This window comes from Oncorhynchus masou, chromosome 7, assembly GCF_036934945.1.
Source record: "Oncorhynchus masou masou isolate Uvic2021 chromosome 7, UVic_Omas_1.1, whole genome shotgun sequence".
NCBI lineage: Eukaryota > Metazoa > Chordata > Actinopteri > Salmoniformes > Salmonidae > Oncorhynchus > Oncorhynchus masou.
Window position 1 is genome coordinate 5,608,294 of NC_088218.1, and position 25,855 is coordinate 5,634,148.

General features: G+C 47.9%; 2 protein-coding genes across 2 annotated transcripts in view; one reads left to right on the plus strand and one right to left on the minus strand.

Moving 5' to 3' along the window:
* LOC135542929 (dystrophin-like) overlaps positions 1 to 25,855 on the minus strand; it is a gene marked incomplete at its 5' end in the record, with an annotated part of 841,859 nt that overhangs the window by 613,303 nt on the left and 202,701 nt on the right.
* Positions 1 to 25,855, plus strand: part of LOC135542898 (dystrophin-like) — a 264,431-nt gene that overhangs the window by 115,065 nt on the left and 123,511 nt on the right. Inside the window, 10 exon segments of the mRNA XM_064970044.1 lie at positions 2,608 to 2,786; positions 8,626 to 8,760; positions 9,898 to 10,044; positions 10,046 to 10,114; positions 11,888 to 12,069; positions 19,439 to 19,589; positions 19,790 to 19,909; positions 21,790 to 21,891; positions 23,886 to 23,993; positions 24,335 to 24,514. Of these exon segments, the coding sequence (XP_064826116.1) occupies positions 2,608 to 2,786; positions 8,626 to 8,760; positions 9,898 to 10,044; positions 10,046 to 10,114; positions 11,888 to 12,069; positions 19,439 to 19,589; positions 19,790 to 19,909; positions 21,790 to 21,891; positions 23,886 to 23,993; positions 24,335 to 24,514 (1,373 nt within the window).

Here is a 25,855-nt window from a genome sequence, read left to right on the forward strand (position 1 = left end):
AGAGCCCTATGGCCTATAGTGCACTACTTTAGACCAGAGCCCTATGACCTATAGTGCACTACTTTAGACCAGGGCCCTATGACCTATAGTGCACTACTTTAGACCAGAGCCCTATGGCCTATAGTGCACTACTTTAGACCAGAGCCCTATGGCCTATAGTGCACTACTTTAGACCAGAGCCCTATGGCCTATAGTGCACTACTTTAAACCAGAGCCCTATGACCTATAGTGCACTACTTTAGACCAGAGCCCTATGGCCTATAGTGCACTACTTTAGACCAGAGCCCTATGGCCTATAGTGCACTACTTTAGACCAGAGCCCTATGGCCTATAGTGCACTACTTTAGACCAGAGCCCTATGGCCTATAGTGCACTACTTTAGACCAGAGCCCTATGACCTATAGTGCACTACTTTAGACCAGAGCCCTATGACCTATAGTGCACTACTTTAGACCAGAGCCCTATGGCCTATAGTGCACTACTTTAGACCAGAGCCATATGACCTATAGTGCACTACTTTAGACCAGAGCCCTATGGCCTATAGTGCACTACTTTAGACCAGAGCCATATGACCTATAGTGCACTACTTTAGACCAGAGCCCTATGGCCTATAGTGCACTACTTTAGACCAGAGCCCTATGACCTATAGTGCACTACCTTAGACCAGAGCCCTATGACCTATAGTGCACTACTTTAGACCAGAGCCATATGACCTATAGTGCACTACCTTAGACCAGAGCCCTATGGCCTATAGTGCACTACTTTAGACCAGAGCCATATGACCTATAGTGCACTACTTTAGACCAGAGCCCTATGACCTATAGTGCACTACTTTAGACCAGAGCCCTATGACCTATAGTGCACTACTTTAGACCAGAGCCCTATGACCTATAGTGCACTACTTTAGACCAGAGCCCTATGACCTATAGTGCACTACTTTAGACCAGAGCCCTATGACCTATAGTGCACTACTTTAGACCAGGGCCCTATGACCTATAGTGCACTACTTTAGACCAGAGCCCTATGACCTATAGTGCACTACTTTAGACCAGAGCCCTATGGCCTATAGTGCACTACTTTAGACCAGAGCCCTATGACCTATAGTGCACTACTTTAGACCAGAGCCCTATGACCTATAGTGCACTACTTTAGACCAGAGCCCTATGGCCTATAGTGCACTACTTTAGACCAGAGCCATATGACCTATAGTGCACTACTTTAGACCAGAGCCCTATGGCCTATAGTGCACTACTTTAGACCAGAGCCCTATGGCCTATAGTGCACTACTTTAGACCAGAGCCCTATGGCCTATAGTGCACTACTTTAGACCAGAGCCCTATGGCCTATAGTGCACTACTTTAGACCAGAGCCCTATGGCCTATAGTGCACTACTTTAGACCAGAGCCATATGACCTATAGTGCACTACTTTAGACCAGAGCCCTATGGCCTATAGTGCACTACTTTAGACCAGAGCCCTATGGCCTATAGTGCACTACTTTAGACCAGAGCCCTATGGCCTATAGTGCACTACTTTAGACCAGAGCCCTATGGCCTATAGTGCACTGTGAAGGGAATAGGGTCTCATATGTGATGCATGACTGTCTGGTTTCCTTGATGAATCATAGATGATAGAAGATCTATAGAACCCTGCTGAACCTACAGGAACCTTTAAACACACAATACATTACTGTCTTTTACACTCCTCCACTGCACTCCTCTCTCTTGTCAAAGGGTTTTATTGTCTAGTGGTCAGTGGTACTGAGTCTCTCTCTTTTTCCCTCTACTCCCCTCTCACTCTCTCCTATGTTCTTTCTCTGTCTCACTCTCTCTATCTCTCTCTGCCTTTCTCTCCTACCCATATCTCTCTCCCTCTCCCTCTCTCTCTCTCTCTCCCTCCTCTCTCCCTCTCCTCTCTCTCCTCTCCCTCTCCCTCTCTATCTCTCTCTGCCTTTCTCTCCTACCCATATCTCCCTCTCCTCTCTCTAGGGTCTCTCTCTCTCTCCTGTCTCTCTCTCTCTCTCTCCTCTAACCCCCCCACCCTCACAGGAACGTCTTCCCTCTCTCTCTCTCTCTCTGCCTTTCTCTCCTACCCATATCTCTCTCCCTCTCCCTCTCTCTCTCTCCCTCTCCCTCTCCCTCTCCATCTCTCTCTGTCTTTCTCTCCTACCCATATCTCCCTCTCATTCTCTCTCTCTCTCTCTCTCCCTCTCCCTCCCTCTCTCTCTCTCCTCTATCCCCCCCACCCTCACCTGCGTCTTCCCTCTCTCTCTCTCTGCCTTTCTCTCCTACCCATATCTCTCTCTTCCTCTCCTCTCTCTCTCTCTCTCCTCTCTCTCTCTCTCACTCTCTCCTCTTTCTGTCTCTCTCTCTCCCTCCCTCTCTCTCTCCTATATCCCCCTCTCCCTCACCCTCGTCTTCCCTCTCTTTCTCTCTCCCTCTCTCTCCCTCTCTCTCTCTCTCTCCTCTTTCTGTCTCTCTCTCTTCCTCCATCTCTCTCTCCTCTTTCTGTCTCTCTCTCTCCCTCCATCTCTCTCTCCTCTATCCCCCCTCTCCCTCACCCTCGTCTTCCCTCTCATTCTCCTTCTCCCCCTCCTCTCCCCCTCTAGATGTGGCGGTGCTGCACCCTGATAAGAAGTCAGTCATCATGTACATAACGTCTCTGTTCCAAGTGCTGCCTCAGGGCGTAACCATGGAGGCCATCCAGGAAGTAGAGACTCTGCCTCGGACCGTCGTCAAGCAGGAGGAACACTTCACCATCCAGACCCAACAACGCTACTCCCAACAGGTACACACACACACACACACACACACACACACACACACACACACACACACACACACACACACACACACACACATTGACACACACACACACACACACACACACACACACACACACACACACACACACACACTGACACACACTGACACACACTGACACACACACACACACACACACACACACACACACACACACACACACACACACACACACACACACACACACACACACACACACACACACACACACACACACACCACAGAGACCAAATCAATTTATCAATTTAAGTCATTTTTATTCTGGAGCCAGTCATATACTCACTCTCATGTCATCCTGATATCACAGTATTTCCAATTTCATGTACATCTTCTTTGTTTATGTCCGTATCAGTCTTCATCTTGATGTGCAACCCTTTGATTTGGACTGCCACCCTCTCATTGACTCCGATGACATTGTTACCGTGGTAAAGTCAAGGACGTCACCACGGTAGAATGGCATTTTATTACCATAGTAACACGCCATCGTCACCATGACTACGATGACTCTATCGCCATGGTTCTGATGGCATCCAGTACTGTGTCTCAAATAGCACCCTATTCCCTTATATAGTGCACTAATTTTGACCAGGGCTTATAGTGCTAGGGTCTAAAGTAGTGCACTATATAGGGAATAGGGTGCAGGCCGTCTGTATCTCTATATGTTACTCTGCCGTTTTCAGAATGGGGAGATGGCATTTCTTTCCCAAGGTCCCCTGGGGCTGCATGCCTTCTCTGTGCTTCTCTGTCTGCCGCCATGCAAACCGAAGCAGAAGAAATCACTAGGCGTTAGCAGCTGGAACAGCTGGGACTTTAAATCAGAGTTGTTGACTGTTTTATTGTTTCTGCTCCCTGTGGGTATTTCTCTCTGGTTCAGCTGTTGTGTTGTGACATGATGTTGTCTGTTCTACTGGGTCTCTGGGTCTGTCAGCTGTGGTCTCAGTCTGTCCTCCAGCTAGTTCACTACGTGTTCAGAGTCAGGTCCCAAATGCCCCCCCCCCCCCTGGGGTGTTGTGATTACGATCTTGTCTCATCGCTGTATTTCCCCAACGTGGCTCGGGAGAATCGAAGGTCGAATCGCGCGTCATCCGAAACATGACCCACCAAGCCGCGCTTCTTAACAACCGCCCATTTAACCCGGAAGCCAGCTGCACCAATGTGTCAGAGGAAACACCGTTCAACTGACGACCGAAATCAGCCTGCAGCCCACACGAGTCCGGTTATGGCTGCCCATGGGTCGCTAGTTATGTGCTGCCCTATGGGACTCCTGGGCCAATTATGTGCTGCCCTATGGGACTCCCTGGGCCAATTATGTGCTGCCCTATGGGACTCCTGGGCCACTCCTGGGCCATGGGACTCCCGGAATTATGTGCTGCCCTATGGGACTCCTGGGCCAATTATGTGCTGCCCTATGGGATGGGACTGGGACCCGGGCCAATTATGTGCTGCCCTATGGGACTCCTGGGCCAATCATGTGCTGCCCTATGGGACTCCTGGGCCAACTCCTTATGTGCTGCCCTATGGGACTCCCGGGCCAATTATGTGCCCTGACTCCCCTATGGGACTCCTGGGCCAATTATGTGCTGCCCTATGGGACTCCTGGGCCAATTATGTGCTGCCCTATGGGACTCCTGGGCCAATTATGTGCTGCCCTATGGGACTCCTGGGCCAATTATGTGCTGCCCTTGGGCTTTCCAGGTCCTCTGGAGTGAAGGGTCTTGGGCCTCCCAGGGCCTCTGGAGTGAAGCGGTCTTGGGCCTCCCAGGGCCTCTGGAGTGAAGGGTCTTGGGCCTCCCAGGGCCTCTGGAGTGAAGGGTCTTGGGCCTCCCAGGGCCTCTGGAGTGAAGCGGTCTTGGGGCCTCCCAGGGCCTCTGGAGTGAAGGGTCTTGGGCCTCCCAGGGACTCTGGAGTGAAGGGTCTTGGGCTTCCCAGGGCCTCTGGAGTGAAGGGTCTTGGGCCTCCCAGGGAGGGGAGGAGTGCAGTGCACTAATAGGGTCCCATTTGGGACGTAATCCGCATGTCTGTGATGTCACTGCTGTCATCTCATATCCCTGGTATAGTGTTGTTATCCAACACCCTCCATCCCAGTTCACACAGGTTCAGCTGTTATAGACAAGGTCTTTCAGTAGTGTAGCTGTAGTGGAAATATACCTAGTGAGCAAAACATTTAATGATAAATGTTATCTTAACTCCTTTAATTGCTATCTTTCTGAGTCACTGTTCTATTGATGTGGGACTATAAATTGTGATAATGACTGATGGATATGTGGCGGAGAGAGAGAGAGAGATAGAGGGAGGGAGAGAGAGAGGGAGAGAGAGAGGGAGAGAGAGAGAGAGAGAGGGAGAGGAGGGAGAGAGAGAGAGAGAGAGAGAGAGAGTGAGAGAGGGAGGGGAGAGTGAGAGAGAGACGGAGACGGGGGGAGAGAGAAAGAGAGAGACGGAGAGGGGGAGAGAGAAAGAGAGAGGGAAGGAGAGGGGGAGAGAGGAAGAGACGAGAGAGACGGAGAGGGAAAGGGGGGAGAGAGAAAGAGACCGAGAGGGAAAGAGAGAGTGAATGTCAGAGAGAGCGGAAGAAAGAGAGAGAGAGAGAGGGAAAGTGAGAAGGAGAGAAAGAGAGTGAGAGAATGAGAGAGAGATGAGAGAGAGGGAAATGAGTCTCGCTGTCTGGAAGACGTCATTATCCACTTCATTTATCATCATTAACACCAACTGCCAGGACTATCTCTCCCACTCTGATGCAGACAGACGGGACTATCTCTCCCACTCTGATGCAGACAGACAGGACTATCTCTCCCACTCTGATGCAGACAGACAGGACTATCTCTCCCACTCTGATGCAGACAGACAGGACCATCTCTCCCACTCTGATGCAGACAGACAGGACTATCTCTCCCACTCTGATGCAGACAGACAGGACCATCTCTCCCACTCTGATGCAGACAGACAGGGACGACAGTCCCTGTCTGATGCAGACAGACAGGACTATCTCTCCCACTCTGATGCAGACAGACAGGACTATCTTTCCCACTCTGATGCAGACAGACAGGACTATCTCTCCCACTCTGATGCAGACAGACAGGACCATCTCTCCCACTCTGATGCAGACAGACAGGGCTCTCTCTCCACTCTGATGCAGACAGACAGGACTATCTCTCCCACTCTGATGCAGACAGACAGGACCATCTCTCCCACTCTGATGCAGACAGACAGGACTATCTCTCCCACTCTGATGCAGACAGACAGGACCATCTCTCCCACTCTGATGCAGACAGACAGGGCGACAGTCCTGTCTGCTGTCTGTCTATCTCTCCCACTCTGATGCAGACAGACAGGACTATCTCTCCCACTCTGATGCAGACAGACAGGACTATCTTTCCCACTCTGATGCAGACAGACAGGACTATCTCTCCACTCTAGACAGAAGGCCCACTCTGATGCAGACAGACAGGACTATCTCTCCCACTCTGATGCAGACAGACAGGGCGACAGTCCTGTCTGCTGTCTGTCTATCTCTCCCACTCTGATGCAGACAGACAGGACTATCTTTCCCACTCTGGTGCAGACAGACAGGACTATCTCTCCCACTCTGATGCAGACAGACAGGACTATCTCTCCCACTCTGATGCAGACAGACAGGACTATCTCTCCCACTCTGATGCAGACAGCCAGGACTATCTCTCCCACTCTGATGCAGACAGACAGGGCGACAGACAGACAGCAGACAGGACTATCTCTCCCACTCTGATGCAGACAGACAGGACTATCTTTCCCACTCTGGTGCAGACAGACAGGACTATCTCTCCCACTCTGATGCAGACAGACAGGACTATCTCTCCCACTCTGATGCAGACAGACAGGACTATCTCTCCCACTCTGATGCAGACAGACAGGACTATCTCTCCCACTCTGATGCAGACAGACAGGACTATCTCTCCCACTCTGATGCAGACAGACAGGACTATCTCTCCCACTCTGATGCAGACAGACAGGACTATCTCTCCCACTCTGATGCAGACAGACAGGACTATCTCTCCCACTCTGATGCAGACTGCCAGGACTATCTCTCCCACTCTGATGCAGACAGACAGGACTCTCTCTCCCACTCTGATGCAGACAGACAGGACTATCTCTCCCACTCTGATGCAGACAGACAGGGAGACAGACAGACAGCAGACAGGGCGACGGTTCAGTTCCCAGGCTGAATGGTCTGGATGAGTTTACACAGTTGAATATATTCAGCTGCAGCTCAGGGGATTGGCCTGGGTTTAGGATGTTCAGTTGGGGAAGACAGGGTCCGTATGTATCAAGCTTCTTAGAGTAGGAATGCTGGCTGATATGGGATCAGTTATAGGTCATAACGAATACAATCATCTCGACAAGGGGGACCTGATCCTAGATCAGCAGTCCTATTCTGAAACTCTGTGAGAAAGGGCCCCGAGCTGTCATCCAGCCTGGCTCACAGTGTATTGTTGAGATGTGAACGGATTCTGATCCGGACTCTGTTGTTCAGACTGGGGAGTTTACAGTAGGGGAGGGTTAGTCCAGTATAATGGATGCTGTTCTCTCTGTCTTTAGGGGTTAATCCAGTATAATGGATGCTGCTCTCTCTGTGTTTTATGTGTTGCTGATCTACTCTACATGTATTTTCTAAACTGTCTCTGTTGCCCTTCACATCTCTTTCATTTTCTCCTCCAATCTCTCCTCCACTCTCTCTTCTCCACTCTCTCTTCTCCACTCTCTCTCCTCCACTCTCTCTCCCCCACTCTCTCCTCCACTCTCTCTCCTCCACTCTCTCTCCTCCACTCTCTCTCCTCCACTCTCTCCTCCAATCTCCCCACTCTCTCTCCTCCAATCTCTCCACTCTCTCTCCTCCACTCTCTCCTCCACTCTCTCCTCTACTGTCTCTCCTCCACTCTTTCTCCTCAAATCTCTCTCCTCCAATCTCTCCACTCTCTTTCCTCCACTCTCTCTCCCCCACTCTCTCCTCCACTCTCTCCTCTAATCTCTCTCCTCTAATCTCTCTCCTCTAATCTCTCTCCTCCAATCTCTCTCCTCCAATCTATCCACTCTCTCTCCTCCACTCTCCTCCACTCTCTCTCCTCTAATCTCTCTCCTTCACTTGCTCTCACCCTTTCACCCATCCAACTGCACATGCCTTTGTGGCTGTCCTCTGTCTTTCTCTCTCACTCCTACCCTCGATCCCATCCTCCCTTCTTCCCTCTCCCTCTCCTCTCCTCTCTCTGACTCCTCCTCTCTTGTCCTGTCCTTCTTCCATCTCCCACTCCTCTCCTCCCTCTGACTCTCCCTCTCTCTTCTTGTCCTTCTTCCCTCTCCCTCTCTTCTCTCCTCCCTCTGACTCTCCCTCTCTCTTCTTGTCCCTCTCCCTCTCCCTCTCTTCTCTCCTCCCTCTGACTCTCCCTCTTCTTGTCCCTCTCCCTCTCCTCTCTCCTCCCTTTGACTCTCCCTCTCTCTTCTTGTCCCTCTCCCTCTCCCTCTCCTCTCCTCCCTCTGACTCCTCCTCTCTTTTCTTGTCCTTCACCCTTCCTCTGTATAATTCTCTCTCCTTTTCCTCTCCCTCCCTCTTCTTGTTTTCTCTTCTTCTCTTCCTTCTTGTCTTTCTCCCTCTCATCTCTCTCTACCCACCTCTCTATCTCTCTTTCTTTGTCCCTCTCTCTCTTTGTCCCCCCTCTCTCTCCCTCTCACTCTCTCTCCCTTTGTCTCTATCTTTGTCTTTCTCTCTCCCTCTCTCTCTTTGTCTCGCCCTCTCTCCCTCTCTCACTCTCTCCCTGTCTCTCTGTCTCTCTCAGATCACAGTGAGTGTGTCTCAGGGGCGGGTTCGTACCCCCTCCACCTCTCCTAAACCTCACTATAAAAGCTATGCCTACAGTCAAGCTGCATATGTCAAGTCACCTGAACAAAAGAGGAGACGCTTTACTGAGCAGGTCTGTCTACTGCTAACTACCTACCCAGTCTCTAGTCTCACAGCTGTAGCTCTCTCCTCTCCTCTCCTCTCCTCTCCTCTCCTCTCCTCTCCTCTCCTCTCCTCTCCTCTCCTCTCCTCTCCTCTCCTCTCCTCTCCTCTCCTCTCCTCTCCTCTCCTCCTGGGTGTCCATCCATGGCTGAACAGAGCTGAGGCTGAGCCTGTGGCTACGTAGCAGGTAGTCTTCATTGCAGTTGAACACTTCTCTGGGCATTGTGAGATTTGATGATCTGTGCAACATGACTACAATAAAGACAACCTGGAACGCGCCCTGTGTCTCTGGCTCGACCAGGCTCAGCTCGGCCTGCCTCTCCACATCCCCCCCCAGGCTAAATAAACAGTTATCTGGGTTCTCCAGGTGTACCAGTGACTGACACAAATCTCAGAGTATGTCTGTGTCTACAGAGCATGTGGAGCTTCTGAACGGCATGGCAACAGCACAGCTTGGCTAGCAGCACCACAACACAACACACCAGACGCTCTGTTTGTGCTGCTGACTAATGCACCTGTGTGTTTGGCTTTGTCACCATGAGTCAATGTGTGTTTCTGTCTGTCTGTGTGTTTGTGTGTGTGTGTATGTTGTAATTATGCTTTTGGATAGAGTGTTGCCTTTTGTTTGCCTCTGTGTGTGCAGCAGGTGTGTGTGTGTGTGTGTGTGTGTGTGTGTGTGTGTGTGTGTGTGCGTGTGTGTGCCTGTGCGTGTGCGTGTGTGTGTGTGTGCCTGTGCGTGTGTGTGTGTGTGTGTGCCTGTGCGTGTGTGTGTGTGTGCCTGTGCGTGTGTGTGTGTGTATGCGGGGGTGTCTGTGTTTCTGTGCTTCACACCTCTAATGTGTTTTGGCACCACAGACTTCATTCCTCATCACACTCCCTTCCCTTCAAGGCAGGAAGTCTTCAGACTGTTGAGACTCCCTAGGAGAGGAAGCCGTGTTAATGTAGTTGGGAACGATTCTCTTGCCATTTCCAAGAGAGCAATTTGTTTATTGTCAGTGGTGAGTCTAACCACGCTCTTCAGTCCACTTCCTCATCTCCCTCTCCTAACCCTCCCTCCCTCCCCCCTTTTCCATCTCCCCTCTTCTCCGCCTCCCCATCCCAGACCCAGCTGCTGCGTGGGGGCAGTCAGGATGACCTGGAGCGGGCCCTGAGCCCCCTGGCCCCTGGGGCCACCCAGCTGGAAGACTACCAGAGCATCCTGGAGGAGGTCCTGACCTGGCTGCTGTCTGCAGAGGATGGCCTGCAGGCCCAGGGCCCCCATCTCCTCTCACGTAGAGGAGGAGGTCAAGGAGGGACACCCCAGGGGTATCCATATAACACACGAGGTAGGGACACCCCGAGGGGATCTATACCATATAACACACGAGGTAGGGACACCCCGAGGGGATCTATACCATATAACACACGAGGTAGGGACACCCCGAGGGGATCTATACCATATAACACACGAGGTAGGGACACCCCCGAGGGGAGGGGGATCTATACCATATAACACACGAGGTAGGGACACCCCGAGGGGATCTATACCATATAACACACGAGGTAGGGACAGGGACACCATATAACACCGAGGTAGGGACACCCCGGGGATCTATACCATATAACACACGAGGTAGGGACACCCCCGAGGGGATCTATACCATATAACACACGAGGTAGGGACACCCCCGAGGGGATCTATACCATATAACACACGAGGTAGGGACACCCCCGAGGGGATCTATACCATATTACACACGAGGTACTGTAGGGTTTCAAGTTCAAAACTTTCAAACCTTCTTTGTGCATTATTGTCATTCTTTATCATGCTTTATCATTCTTCATCAATCTTATCATACTTTATCATTCTTTGTTACATTGTGTGTTTTTAAGAGCGATGAACAAACATAACACGTTTTATTCAGGACAAAAAGTTAATTGTTTAGCAATTATTTTACAGTATTAATTTAATGCCTTGTTGCAAACAGGATACATGTTTTGTAGACATTATTATTTTGTACAGGCTTCTTTTTTCCCCCTCAGTCAATTAGGTTAGTATTGTGGAGTAACTATCCCTGAGCGGTTTCCTTCCTCTCCGGCAACTGAGTTAGGAAGGACTCTTTGTAGTGACTGGGTGTATTGATACACCACCCATAGTGTAATTAATGACTTCACCATCCTCAAAGAGATATTCAATGTCTGCTTTTTTATGTTTACCCATCTACCAATAGGTGCCCTTCTTTGTGAGGCATTGGAAAACCTCCCTGGTATTTGTGGTTGAATCAATGTTTGAAATTCACTGCTCGACTGAGGCACATTACAAATAATTGTGTGTGTGGGGTACAGAGATGAGGTAGTCATTCCAAAATCATGTTGAACACTGTTTTGCACACGGAGTCCATGCAACTTATTATGTGACTTGTTAAGCACATTTCTTACTCCTGAACTTATTTCAGCTTGTCATAACAAAGGGCTTGAATACTTGTTGACTCAAGGCATTTTAGCTTTTCATTTTTAATTAATTTGGTTTAAAAAAAAATCGAAAACATAATTCCACTTTGACATTATGGGGTATTGTGTGTAAGCCAGTGACAAAACATCTCAGTTGAATCAATTTTAACTTCAGGCTGTAAAACAACACAATGTGTAAAAAGTCCAAGGGTTGTTTAGTTTATAATAATGAATAACAACGCAATGGAAGAAGAAAGGAAAGATGAAGGGAATCTGTTCAGGTGGAAAACCTGACTCTGGGTTTCCCCCCTGTGTGTTCATTATATACTATAACATGTACTGGGTGTGTGTGTGTTTGTGTATGCCTACATGCGCTGTTTTTGTGTGTCTGTGTCTGTGTGTGTTCCTGTGTCTGTGTGTGTCCCTGTGTCTGTGTGTGTGTGTGTGTGTGTCCCTGTGTCTGTGTGTGTGTGTCTGTGTGTGTTCGTCCCTGTGTCTGTGTGTGTCCCTGTGTCTGTGTGTGTGTGTGTGTGTCTGTGTGTGTCTGTGTGTGTGTGTGTCCCTGTGTCTGTGTGTGTCTGTGTGTGTCTGTGTGTGTCTGTGTGTGTGTGTGTGTGTGTGTGTGTGTCTGTGTGTGTGTACGTCCCTTCCTGTCTGTGTCCTCTCAGGGCTACATGGTGGAGCTGACGTCCCACCAGGGCAGTGTGGGCAGGGTGCTGCGTGCGGGCAGTGCCCTCCTGGGTGAGGGCCATTTAACGGAGGAGGAGGAGAAAGAGGTCAGGGAGCAGATGAACCTCCTCAATTCCCGCTGGGAACACCTCAGAGTGGCTAGCATGGAGAAACAGAGCAGGTAGGACACACACACATGGATGGATGGATGCATACACACACACACACACACACACACACACACAGAGAACCTATGGATCAAACCTACATTAGGGTGATTATCGCCTGCCTCCCTCTTGGTAATATCTACTGGTAATGTCTGCTGGTAATGTCAACTGGTAATGTCTACTGGTAATCTCTACTGGTAATGTCTGCTGGTAATGTCAACTGGTAATGTCTACTGGTAATCTCTACTGGTAATGTCTGCTGGTAATGTCAACTGGTAATGTCTGCTGGTAATGTCTGCTGGTAATGTCTGCTGGTAATGTCAACTGGTAATGTCTACTGGTAATGTCTGCTGGTAATGTCAACTGGTAATGTCTACTGGTAATGTCTGCTGGTAATGTCTACTGGTAATGTCTACTGGTAATGTCAACTGGTAATGTCTACTGGTAATGTCTACTGGTAATGTCTACTGGTAATGTCTGCTGGTAATGTCTGCTGGTAATGTCTGCTGGTAATGTCTACTGGTAATGTCTGCTGGTAATGTCTGCTGGTAATGTCTACTGGTAATCTCTGCTGGTAATGTTTACTGGTAATGTCTGCTGGTAATGTCTGTGAGTAATGTTTACTGGTAATGTCTGCTGGTAATGTTTACTGGTAATGTCTGCTGGTAATGTCAACTGGTAATGTCTACTGGTAATGTCTGCTGATAATGTCAACTGGTAATGTCTACTGGTAATGTCTGGTAATGTCTGCTGGTAATGTTTACTGGTAATGTCTGCTGGTAATGTCAACGGGTAATGTCTACTGGTAATGTCTGCTGATAATGTCAACTGGTAATGTCTACTGGTAATGTCTGCTGGTAATGTCTACTGGTAATGTCTGCTGGTAATGTCTGCTGGTAATGTTTACTGGTAATGTCTGCTGGTAATGTTTACTGGTAATGTTTACTGGTAATGTCTGCTGGTAATGTCTGCTGGTAATGTCTGCTGGTAATGTCTGCTGGTAATGTCTACTGGTAATGTCTACTGGTAATGTCTGCTGGTAATGTCTGCTGGTAATGTTTACTGGTAATGTCTGCTGGTAATGTTTACTGGTAATGTCTGCTGGTAATGTCTGCTGGTAATGTCTGCTGGTAATGTCTACTGGTAATGTCTGCTGGTAATGTTTACTGGTAATGTCCTGGTAATGTCTGCTGGTAATGTCCTGGTAATGTTTACTGGTAATGTCTGCTGGTAATGACTGGTAATGTCTGCTGGTAATGCTCCATGTCACTGGTAATGTCTGCTGATAATCACTGGTAATGTCACTGGTAATGTCTGCTGGTAATTCCTCCACTGGTAATGTCTCTGGTAACTGGTAATGTCTACTGGTAATGTCTGCTGGTAATGTTTACTGGTAATGTCTGCTGGTAATGACTGGTAATGTCTGCTGGTAATGTTTACTGGTACTGGTAATGTATCTGGTAATGACTGGTAATGTCTGCTGGTAATGTCTGCTGGTAATGTCTGCTGGTAACTGGTAATGTCTACTGGTAATGTCTGCTGGTAATGTCTACTGGTAACTACTGGTAATGTCTGCTGGTAATGTCTGCTGGTAATGTCTACTGGTAAAATGTCTGCTGGTAATGTCTACTGTAATGTCTCTGGGTAATACTGGTAATGTACAGATAACTTTGTAAAAAACTAGATGATAATGTCTGCTGGTAATGTTACTGGTAATTTAAATTCTGGTAAACTGGATGTTTGCTGGTAAACAATTCTTGGTAATGACAGATTTCTGTTTTCTCACTGGTAATGTCGACATTCAAATCCACAGTAATCTCTGCTGGTAATGTTTAAGTCTTGTAATTCCACATCACTATGACGTAACAGAGCTGGTAATGTCTAACTGTAATTTGATGGATTGTGGGGTAATGTCTAAAGAGCAGGAATACTGGTTTTTGTAAGTCTACATGTCCAAACTAATGTCTTCCAATGGAGCTGGATGTCTGCTGGTAATGTCTCGGCATCCAAAGATGATCCAACTTGTAAAAATGACACTGGTGTAATGGATATGGACATCACTTTTACTGGATGACATGGAGGTAAGGATGACAGCAGTGGTGGAGCTCAACGGGCGATATGGACATCACTTATTACTGATATCTAGGCTGCGTAATGTCGCATTGATCAAATCAAATCAAATGTTATTTGGTAATGTGAGAACATGTGCTGTAGAATTCATCAACCAGGGAATACAACAGCTGTAGACCTTACAGTGAAATGCTAACTGACAATGCCCTTAAACAACAATGCAGTTTTAAGAAAAATAAATCTTAAGGAAAAAATAGATAAGTAAAAAAAATGTTTGTGAATCACACTGCTACAGATTTCGGATTTAGCTAATACTATTTAGTGTCATGGGTTGTGGAGGTTGTGGATGTTGTGGATGTTGTGGAGGTTGTGGATGTTGTGGAGGTTGATGGATGTTGTGGATGGCTGTGGAGGTTGATGTTGTGGATCTGGCTGCTGTGGAGGTTGATGGATGTTGTGGATGTTGTGGACATCATGTACTGATATCTGCTGATGTTGTGGAGAAGCAGTGGATGTTGTGGATGGCTGTGGATGTTGTGGAGAATGTGGATGTTGTGGATGGCTGTATTACTGATATCTAGGCTGCATAACGATGGAGGTTGTGGATGTTGTGGATGGTTGTGTACATGTTGTGGAGGTTGTGGATGTTGTGGAGAATGTGGATGTTGTGGATGGCTGTGGAGGTTGTGGATGGCTGTGGAGGTTGATATTGTGGATGTTGTGAATGTTGTGGATGGCTGTAGGATGTTGTGGAGGTTGATGAATGTTGTGGATGGCTGTGTACATGTTTTGGATGTTGTGTAGGTTGTGGAGGTTGTGGATGGCTGTGTACATGTTGTGGATGTTGTGTAGGTTGTGGAGGTTGTGGATGGCTGTGTACATGTTGTGGATGTTGTGTAGGTTGTGGATGCTGTGGATGTTGTGGATGTTGTGGATAGTTGTGGATGCTGTGGATGTTGTGGATAGTTGTGGAGGTTGTTGATGTTGTGGAGGTTGTGGGTGACTGTGTACATGTTGTGGATGTTGTGGATGGCTTATGTACATGTTGTGGATGTTGTGGAGAATGTGGATGTTGTGGATGCTGTGGAGAATGTGGATGTTGTGGAGGTTGTGGATGTTGTGGATGCTGTGGAGGTTGTGGAGGTTGTGGAGAATCACTGGATGGCTGCATAACACATGGAGGTTGTGGAGGTGTAGCTGGGCGATATGGACATTTGGAGAATGTGGATGTTGTGGAGGTTGTGGATGTTGTGGAGAATGGGATGTTGTGGACTGATATGTAGGATGTTGTGGAGGTTGTGGATGTGTGGTTGTGGAGAATGTGGATGGCTGTGGAGGTTGTAGAGGTTGTGGAGAATGTGGAGAATGTGGATATTGTGCATAGAATGTGGATGGGAGAGGTTGTGGATGCTGTGGAGGTTATGGATGCTGTGGAGGTTGTGGATGCTGTGGAGGTTGTGGAGTGTGTGTGGAGGTTGTGGAGGATTGTGGAGAATCAAATGGATGTTGTGCGAGAATGTGGATGTTGTGGACAATGTTTTGGATAAATCTGTGGAGGTTGTGGATGCTGCTTTGGAGGTTAGCTGGATGCTGTGGAGGTTGTGGATGTTGTGGAGGTTGTGGATGTTGTGGAGGCTGTGGAGGTTGTGGAGGTTGTGGATGGTTGTGGAGGTTGTGGATGCTGTGGAGGTTGTGGATGCTGTGGAGGTTGTGGATGCTGTGGATGCTGTGGAGGTTGTGGAGGTTGTGGAGGTTGTGGAGAATGTGGAGGTTGTGGAGGTTGTGGATGCTGTGGAGGTTGTGGATGCTGTGGAGGTTGTGGATGCTGTGGATGCTGTGGATGCTGTGGAGGTTGTGGATGCTGTGGATGCTGTGGAGGTTGTGGAGGTTGTGGAGGTTGTGGAGAATGTGGATGGCTGTGGAGGTTGTGGAGGTTGAGGAGGTTGTGGAGAATGTGGATGTTGTGGAGGTTGTGGATGTGGAGAATGTGGATGTTTCAGAGGTTGTGGAGGTTGTGGATGTTGTGGAGGTTGTGGAGGTTGTAGATGGCTGTGGAGGTTGTAGAGGTTGTGGAGAATGTGGAGAATGTGGATGTTGTGGAGAATGTGGATGTTGTGGAGGTTGTGGATGTTGTGGAGGTTGTGGATGCTGTGGAGGTTGTGGATGCTGTGGAGGTTGTGGATGTTGTGGAGAATGTGGAGGTTGTGGAGAATGTGGAGGTTGTGTGGAGGTTGTGGAGAATGTGGATGTTGTGGATGTTGTGGAGGTTGTGGAGGTTGTGGAGAATGTGGATGCTGTGGAGGTTGTGGATTTTGTGGAGAATGTGGAGGTTGTGGAGAATGTGGAGGTTGTGGAGGTTGTGGTGGTTGTGGAGGTTGTGGAGAATGTGGATGTTGTGGAGGTTGTGGATGTTGTGGAGAATGTGGATGTTGTGGAGGTTGTGGATGTTGTGGATGGCTGTGGAGGTTGTTACATTTCCCAGTCCTCTTCTCAACTCCCCCGGGGTGATGTTGTTACATTTCCCAGTCCTCTTCTTGAAGATCAAGGGGTATTTAATGAATTGGAATGACAGGAAATCTGACACACTCTGGTGTTTAATGTAAAGATACAGCCTAATGGTATTATTATCTGTAGTAGAAAGCAATGGGTGAGAAGAAGCCCATTTAAGTCAAATGTAACATCCATATATGGCCAGCTATGTAAAATGTAACATTGATTTATCCTGCAAGAGATGTTGTTCAATTGATAATATAAATGTTTGTCCTCTTTTAATGCCTCTTAAGGGGAAAGTAATCGAAAAGTAACTGAATGTAATCAGATTACCTTACTGAGTCTGGTTAACCTCTCTAGCGTCCCACCTGGCCAAAAGCCAGAGAGAATGCAGAGCGCCAAATTCAAATAAATTACTATAAAAATCTAACTTTCATGAAATCACACATGTAAGATAGCAAATTAAAGCTATAGGTGTTGTGAATCCAGCCAACATGTCAGATTTCAAAAAGGCTTTTCGGCGAAAGCAAACAATGCTATTATCTGAGGATAGCACATCCGTAAACAAAGAGAGAGAAGCATATTTCAACCCTGCAGGCACGACACAAAACACAGAAATAAAAATATAAATCATGCCTTACCTTTGACAAACTTCTTCTGTTGGCACTCCAATATGTCCCATAAACATCACAAATGGTCCTTTTGTTCGATTAATTCCGCCGATTATATATCCAAAATGTCCATTTATTTGGCACGTTTGATCCAGAAAAACACCAGTTCCAACTTGTGCAACGTGACTACAAAATATCTCAAAAGTTACCTGTAAACTTTGCCAAAACATTTCAAACTACTTTTGTAATACAACTTTAGGTATTTTTTAAGTACTTCTTCATTAAACAAAGGAAAAACCTCAACCAATTTCTAAAGACTGGTGACATCCAGTGGAAGCGGTAGGAACTGCAAGAAGGTCCCTTAGAAATCTGGATTCCCAATGAAAACTCATTTTTTCCTCGGGGTTTCGCCTGCTACATAAGTTCTGTTATACTCACAGACATGATTCAAACAGTTTTAGAAACTTCAGAGAGTTTTCTATCCAAATCTACTAATAATATGCATATCTTATCTTCTGGGGATGAGTAGCAGGCAGTTGAATTTGGGCATCCATTTCATCCGGACGTGAAAATACTGCCCTGTCACCCAAAAGTTCATCCAAAAGTTACATGACTGATTACAATTTTGTAACTAGTACCTGTAACAGATTACATTTAGAAAGTAACCTACCCAACCCTGACCATACTGTACACAGACACGCAGGCAGGCACACACAAATAATTTTTTTTTTTTTTGTCACATACACATGGTTAGCAGATGTTAATGTGAGTGTAGCGAAATGCTTGTGCTTCTAGTTCACAACAACTACCTTATACAGACGTATAAATATATGGATGAGCAATGGCCGCGCAGCATAGGCAAGATGCAGTAGATGGTATAGAGTACACTTTATGATGTAATGAGTATGAGATGAGATGAGTAATGTAGGATATGTAACTGTTATATAAAGTGGCATTGTTTAAAGTGACGGGTGATGCATTTATTACATCCAATTTTTAATTACTAAAGTGGCTAGAGATTTGAGTCAGTATGTTGGCAGCAGCCAGTCAATGTTAGTGATGCTGTTTAACAGTCTGAGGGCCTTGAGATAGAAGCTGTTTTTCAGTCACTCGGTCCCAGCTTTGATGCACCTGTACTGACCTCGCCTTCTGGATGATAGCGGGGTGAACAGGCAGTGGCTCGGGTGGTTATTGTCCTTGATGATCTTTATGGCCTTCCTGTGACATCGGGTGGTGTAGGTGTCCTGGAGGGCAGGTAGTTTGTCCCCGGTGATACGTTGTGCAGACCTCACTACCCTCTGGAGAGCCTTACGGTTGTGGGCGGAGCAGTTGCCGTTCCAGGCGGTGATACAGCCCGACAGGATGCTCTCGATTGTACGACAGGATTCTCTCGATTGTGAACACACACACACAGACTTGTGCATGCACCCACACAAGCACAAGCACACACACACACACACACACACACACACACACACACACACACACACACACACACACACACACACACACACACATACATTTGCACGCACCCACACAAGCACAAGCACACACACACACACACATACACACACATACATTTGCACGCACCCACACAAGCACAAGCACACACACACACACACATACACGCACATACACACACAAACAAACACAAATTCCCCTGAAATCCAGCATGTCTCTCTGGGTGAGAAATATGTATCTATGTCCTTGAAGGTAATATTGTGTTTTGAATAGACCTGAGCTGCAGCTCTCTGTGAGGTGTCTAACTAGGATCAAGCTGTACTCAACAGCCCCCTGCCCTCTTTGCTCAGTCTCTCCTCCTCCCCCTTCTCTCCTCTTCTCCTCTCATCTTCCCGCTCTTCTCCTCTACCCTACTCTCCTCTTCTCCTCTCCCCCTCTCTCTCTTCTCCTCTTCTCTCCTCTCCTCCTCTCCTCCTCCCTCCCTTCTCCACTCCCCCTCTCCTCCCTCTCCTCCCTCCTTCTCCTCTCCTTCCTCTCTCCTACTCCTCTCTTCCCTTCTACTCCTCCATCTCTTATCCTCTCCCCTTCCTCTCCATCTCCTCTTCTCTCCTCCCCCCTCTCTTCTCTCCTTCTTTCCTCTCCTTCCTCTCTCCTCCTCCCTCTCCTCTCCTCCCTCTCTCCTCCTCTACTCTCCTCTCCTCTCCTTCCCTCTGTTATTCCCCTCTCCTCTCCTCTCATCCTCCTCCTCCAGACTCCACGAGGTGTTGATGGACCTTCAGCACCAGCAGTTGAAGCAGCTCACTGATTGGTTGGAGCTGACAGAGGGGAGGATCAAGCGGATGGGGGCTCAGCCTATGGGGCCAGACCTGGAGGATGTTAAACACCAAGTAGAGGAACACAAAGTAGGTTAACTACTATCTAGCTACCCGCAGGGCTGGGGTCCTTTCAGGGTCATGTTCATTACAGCACATCCTAGTGAAATAATCATGAACATTTACTATTTGATCACTTCAGATAGTGTCTTTCCATTTCCTTCCATTTTGGGCCATTTCCTGCCATTTTGTCCCTACTAGACTCAACCCAATTATCATGCCTATTGTAGCTGTTGCAGGAGGACCTCGAGTTGGAGCAGGTGCGTGTCAACTCTCTGACACACATGGTGGTGGTGGTGGATGAGAACAGTGGAGACAGCGCCACCGCTGCCCTGGAGGAGAAACTACAGGTGAGACAGGCAGGACACACACACACACACACACACACACACACACACTGTCTAATACACTGTCTAGTACACTAGTACACTGTCTAGTACACTGTCTAGTACACTGTCTAGTACACTGTCTAATACACTCTCTAGTACACTGTCAAATACACTGTCTAGTACACTGTCAAATACACTCTCTAGTACACTGTCAAATACACTGTCGCCTGATGTTCTCCCTTAGTGGAAGAGAGAAGAGAAACCCATTCGGGTAGAACGTAGTATTTGTGTGTAAATAGATTGGATGGTAAATAATGAGTGTTCTCTGGTGATTAACCATGTCTAGCAGTTATCGGTCCAGGAACTCAGGATTCTGCTCTGTCTATTGGGAGGGAGGGAGGGAGGGGGAGGGAGGGAGGGGAGGGAGAGAGAGAGAGAGAGAGAGAGGGAGAGAGAGAGAGAGGGGAGAGAGAGAGAGAGAGAGGAGGAGAGAGAGAGAGAGAGAGAGAGAGGAGAGAGAGAGAGAGAAGGGAGGAGGGGGAGAGAGAGAGACAGAGAGAGACAGAGAGAGAGAGAGAGAGACCGAGAGAGAGAGAGAGACAGAGAGAGAGACCGAGAGAGAGAGGGGAGAGAGAGAGAGAGAGAGAGAGAGAGAGAGAGAGTGGAGAGAGAGAGACCGAGAAGGGAGAGAGGGAGAGAGAGAGAGAGAGAGGAGGAGAGAGAGAGAGAGAGAGAGAGAGAGAAGGGAGGAGGGAGAGAGAGACAGAGAGAGAGAGAGAGAAGAAGGGGAGAGAGAGAGAGAGAGAGAAGGGGAGAGAGAGAGAGAGAGAGAGAGAGAGAGAGAGAGAGAAGAGGGGGGAGAGAGAGTGGGGGAGGCAGGTGGAGCGGAAGAGAGAGAGTGGAGGAAGGAAGAGAAAAAGGGAAATTGCTTTGTTCGTTAGTTTATTTGTCTGTTGTATGTGGTTGTTAGGAGATCATGGGAGAAGATGCCGTAGTCTTGTGAGTATGAATCATAATAGAGATACAGTCTAATGCAGATTGGTTTTTGTTGTTTAGTGTTTAGTGATACGATATGGTACAAAACATCCAAACCTGTTTTAACTGCTGCTATAAGAAACAGAAACAAGACAAATATACATTCTGAAAGGCTGGCCTTTACATGTCTTCTATTGACAAGACAGACTCAATAACCGGTTGCCATAGTGACCTGTCATTGTCTTCTTTATCACGCGTCTCCGGGTCTCTGTTTTAGGGTCGTTTTGGGCACCTGGGCTCTTTGCTTATTACTTTCTGTTACAATGACAGTAAAAATCCCCCCAGGAATGAAAGTGAGGGGGATGTGGTTTTAATAGCTGGTACCTGACAGAGCTCTTCCTGCATGGTGACTGTTACTGCGATGGAGAACACACAGAGTCATGTGATGCTGTTACTGCAGGCTGGGATGAGATGACTTTCTTTTCCCAGATGGAGGTAGATACTGGTCATCAAGCATCAGAACGCCTGTAGAAACCAGGTGGAGAGGTGGCCAGTGGAGTTAAACCCAAGTAGAATGTCTTGTTGAAAGGAGCTGTACTGTATGTGATGTTTACCTTTATTTAACTAGGCAAGTCAGTTAAGAACAAATTATTATTTACAATGACGGCCTAGGAACAGTGGGTTAACTGCCTGTTCAGGGGCAGAACGACAGATTAGTACCTTGTCAGCTCGGGGGTTTGAACTTGCAACCTTCCGGTTACAAGTCCGGCGCTCTAACAACTAGGCTACCCTGATGCTGAGAGTAACACCGGGTTCCATTCTGTATCTGGTCTATCTGGAATCTCTAAGGCGCTGCTTCAAATCCGCCTCCAAGGACCATGAAAAAAACAAGCCCTCTTTTCTAACGTGTGTGTTCTTCCTTTCAGCACCTGGGAGACCGGTGGGCAGCCATCTGTAAGTGGACAGAGGAGCATTGGGTTCTGCTACAGGAGATCCTGCTGCAGTGGCAACACTTCACTGAGGAACAGGTAATAGAAACGGAATAGAACACGGAGACAAGACATCCCCGTTCAAGGTAATGTTCAGACAGTGGGTGGACGGGCGGCCATGTTGGTCCGTAGAGAGCTAACAGGCTAGTGTTCTGTAGAGAGCTAACAGGCTAGTGTTCTGTAGAGAGCTAACAGGCTAGTGTTGTGTAGAGAGCTCACAGGCTAGTGAGCTAACAGGCTAGTGTTGTGTAGAGAGCTAACAGGCTAGTGTTGTGTAGAGAGCTAACAGGCTAGTGTTGTGTAGAGAGCTAACAGGCTACTGTTGTGTAGAGAGCTCACAGGCTAGTGTTGTGTAGAGAGCTAACAGGCTAGTGTTGTGTAGAGAGCTCACAGGCTAGAGAGCTAACAGGCTAGTGTTGTGTAGAGAGCAAACAGGCTAGAGAGCTAACAGGCTAGTGTTGTGTAGAGAGCTCACTAGAGGCTAACAGGCTAGTGTTGTGTAGAGAGCTAACAGGCTAGAGAGCTAACAGGCTAGTGTTGTGTAGAGAGCTAACAGGCTAGAGAGCTAACAGGCTAGTGTTGTGTAGAGAGCTAACAGGCTAGAGAGCTAACAGGCTAGTGTTGTGTAGAGAGCTAACAGGCTAGTGTTGTGTAGAGAGCTAACAGGCTAGAGAGCTAACAGGCTAGTGTTGTGTAGAGAGCTAACAGGCTAGAGAGCTAACAGGCTAGTGTTGTGTAGAGAGCTAACAGGCTAGAGAGCTAACAGGCTAGTGTTGTGTAGAGAGCTCACAGGCTAGAGAGCTAACAGGCTAGTGTTGTGTAGAGAGCTAACAGGCTAGAGAGCTAACAGGCTAGTGTTGTGTAGAGAGCTCACAGGCTAGAGAGCTAACAGGCTAGTGTTGTGTAGAGAGCTAACAGGCTAGAGAGCTAACAGGCTAGTGTTGTGTAGAGAGAGCTAGAGAGCTAACAGGCTAGTGTTGTGTAGAGAGCTAACAGGCTAGTGTTGTGTAGAGAGCTAACAGGCTAGAGAGCTAACAGGCTAGTGTTGTGTAGAGAGCTAACAGGCTAGAGAGCTAACAGGCTAGTGTTGTGTAGAGAGCTAACAGGCTAGTGTTGTGTAGAGAGCTAACAGGCTAGAGAGCTAACAGGCTAGTGTTGTGTAGAGAGCTACAGGCTAGTGTTGCTAGAGAGCTAACAGGCTAGTGTTGTGTAGAGAGCTAACAGGCTAGTGTTGTGTAGAGAGCTAACAGGCTAGAGAGCTAACAGGCTAGTGTTGTGTAGAGAGCTCACAGGCTAGAGAGCTAACAGGCTAGTGTTGTGTAGAGAGCTAACAGGCTAGTGTTGTGTAGAGAGCTAACAGGCTAGAGAGCTAACAGGCTAGTGTTGTGTAGAGAGCTAACAGGCTAGAGAGCTAACACAGTGTTGCTAGAGAGCTAACAGGCTAGTGTTGTGTAGAGAGCTAACAGGCTAGAGAGCTAACAGGCTAGTGTTGTGTAGAGAGCTAACAGGCTAGTGTTGTGTAGAGAGCTCACAGGCTAGTGTTGTGAGTCAGACCTATCTGGCCAAAGGGAGACTACACACAGGCCTCTGGAACAGACTGAGGTTCTTCTATGTTCAGAGGTTCAAACTCTTCTTAATGTCTGATGGAATCCACCCTGCTTACCTCTCTGAGATCAATCTTGCAGAGCGGTCAGGTTTCCCACCATGTGGCTTTAACCTCTCTGATGATGTCAGATCAGAGGTCAGATCACCTTGAACAGGGTGGAATTGCTGGATACAAGTTTGAGGAATTACAACAGCACCTCTCCCTTCACCTATCTGCCCTTATTCACCTCATCTCTCCTCCCTTCTCTCTCTCTGTCTCTTTCTTTCTTTCTCTTTGTCTGTCTTTGTATCTCTCTCTCTCTCTCTGTCTCTCTCTCTGTCTCTCTCTGTCTCTTTCTTTCTTTCTCTCTGACTGTCTTTATATCTCTCTCTCTCTCTGTCTCTTTCTTTCTTTCTCTCTGTCTGTCTTTGCATCTCTCTCTCTGCAGTGTTCGTTTGACTCATGGTTGACTCAGAAGGAGAAGTTGGTTCTGTCCATCCAGAGCAGTGGCATCAAGGAGCAGAGTGACATGGTGGCCAACCTGAGAAGACTAGCGGTGAGTAACAGCTACTTTATCCAATCACCTTAGGAAGCGAGCAGTGAGGGCGGGTCTTAGACAAACCTGAGCCAATGATGTCAGGAAACTTGTGGTGAGTGGCAGCTCCCTTAGCCAATGACTTCAGGAGGTTAGTGGTTAGTGACAGCTCTCCTTTCAGAACTTTAGGTGGAAACTTTCGATTATGTCCACCAACCAGGTTCCCTTAATAAAGGTTCAACAGAACAGATCAATAAATGTGTGTGTGTGTGTGTGTGTGTGTGTGTGTGTGTGTGTGTGTGTGTGTGTGTGTGTGTGTGTGTGTGTGTGTGTGTGTGTGTGTGTGTGTGTGTGTCTCTCAGACGGTGAAGGGTGACCTGGAGATGAAGAGACCGACCATGGACAAGCTGTGTTCTCTGTGTCAGGACCTCGTCTCCTCAGTGAAGAACAAAGAGGTGGCTCATAAGCTGGAAGCCAGGCTGGAGAGCTTCGCCCAACGCTGGGACAAACTGGTGCAGAGCCTGGATAGGAGCAGCTCACAGGTACCTGACCTCTCTACAGATGTCTTTCTCTTTCTATCTCTCACTACCCCTCTATCTGTCAGTCACTTCCACTTCATCTGTCTCTGTCTCTCTTTCTCTCCAGCTCTACCACTGTCTCTGTCTGTCTTTCTTTCTCTCCAGCTCTACCACTGTCTCTGTCTCTCTTTCTCTCCAGCTCAACCACTGTCCCTGTCTCTCATTCTCTCCAGCTCTACCACTGTCTCTGTCTCTCTCTCCAGCTCAACCACTTTCTGTCTCTCTTTCTCTCCAGCTCTACCACTGTCTCTGTCTCTCTTTCTCTCCAGCTCTACCACTGTCTCTGTCTCTCTTTCTCTCCAGCTCAACCACTGTCTCTGTCTCTCTTTCTCTCCAGCTCAACCACTGTCTCTGTCTCTCTTTCTCTCCAGCTCTACCACTGTCTCTGTCTCTCTTTCTCTCCAGCTCAACCACTGTCCCTGTCTCTCATTCTCTCCAGCTCAACCACTGTCTCTGTCTCTCATTCTCTCCAGCTCTACCACTGTCTCTGTCTCTCTTTCTCTCCAGCTCAACCATTTTCTCTGTCTCTCTTTCTCTCCAGCTCAACCATTTTCTCTGTCTCTCTTTCTCTCCAGCTCTACCACTGTCTCTGTCTCTCTTTCTCTCCAGCTCTACCACTGTCTCTGTCTCTCTTTCTCTCCAGCTCAACCACTGTCTCTGTCTCTCTTTCTCTCCAGCTCTACCACTGTCTCTGTCTCTCTTTCTCTCCAGCTCAACCACTGTCCCTGTCTCTCATTCTCTCCAGCTCTACCACTGTCTCTGTCTCTCTTTCTCTCCAGCTCAACCATTTTCTCTGTCTCTCTTTCTCTCCAGCTCAACCATTTTCTCTGTCTCTCTTTCTCTCCAGCTCTACCACTGTCTCTGTCTCTCTTTCTCTCCAGCTCAACCACTTTCTCTGTCTCTCTTTTTCTCTCCAGCTCTACCACTGTCTCTGTCTCTCTTTCTCTCCAGCTCTACCACTGTCTCTGTCTCTCTTTCTCTCCAGCTCAACCACTGTCCCTCTCTCTTTCTCTCCAGCTCTACCACTGTCTCTGTCTCTCTTTCTCTCCAGCTCAACCACTTTCTCTGTCTCTCTTTCTCTCCAGCTCAACCACTGTCTCTGTCTCTCTTTCTCTCCAGCTCAACCACTTTCTCTGTCTCTCTTTCTCTCCAGCTCTACCACTGTCTCTGTCTCTCTTTCTCTCCAGCTCTACCACTGTCTCTGTCTCTCTTTCTCTCCAGCTCTACCACTGTCTCTGTCTCTTTCTCTCCAGCTCAACCACTGTCCCTGTCTCTCATTCTCTCCAGCTCTACCACTGTCTCTGT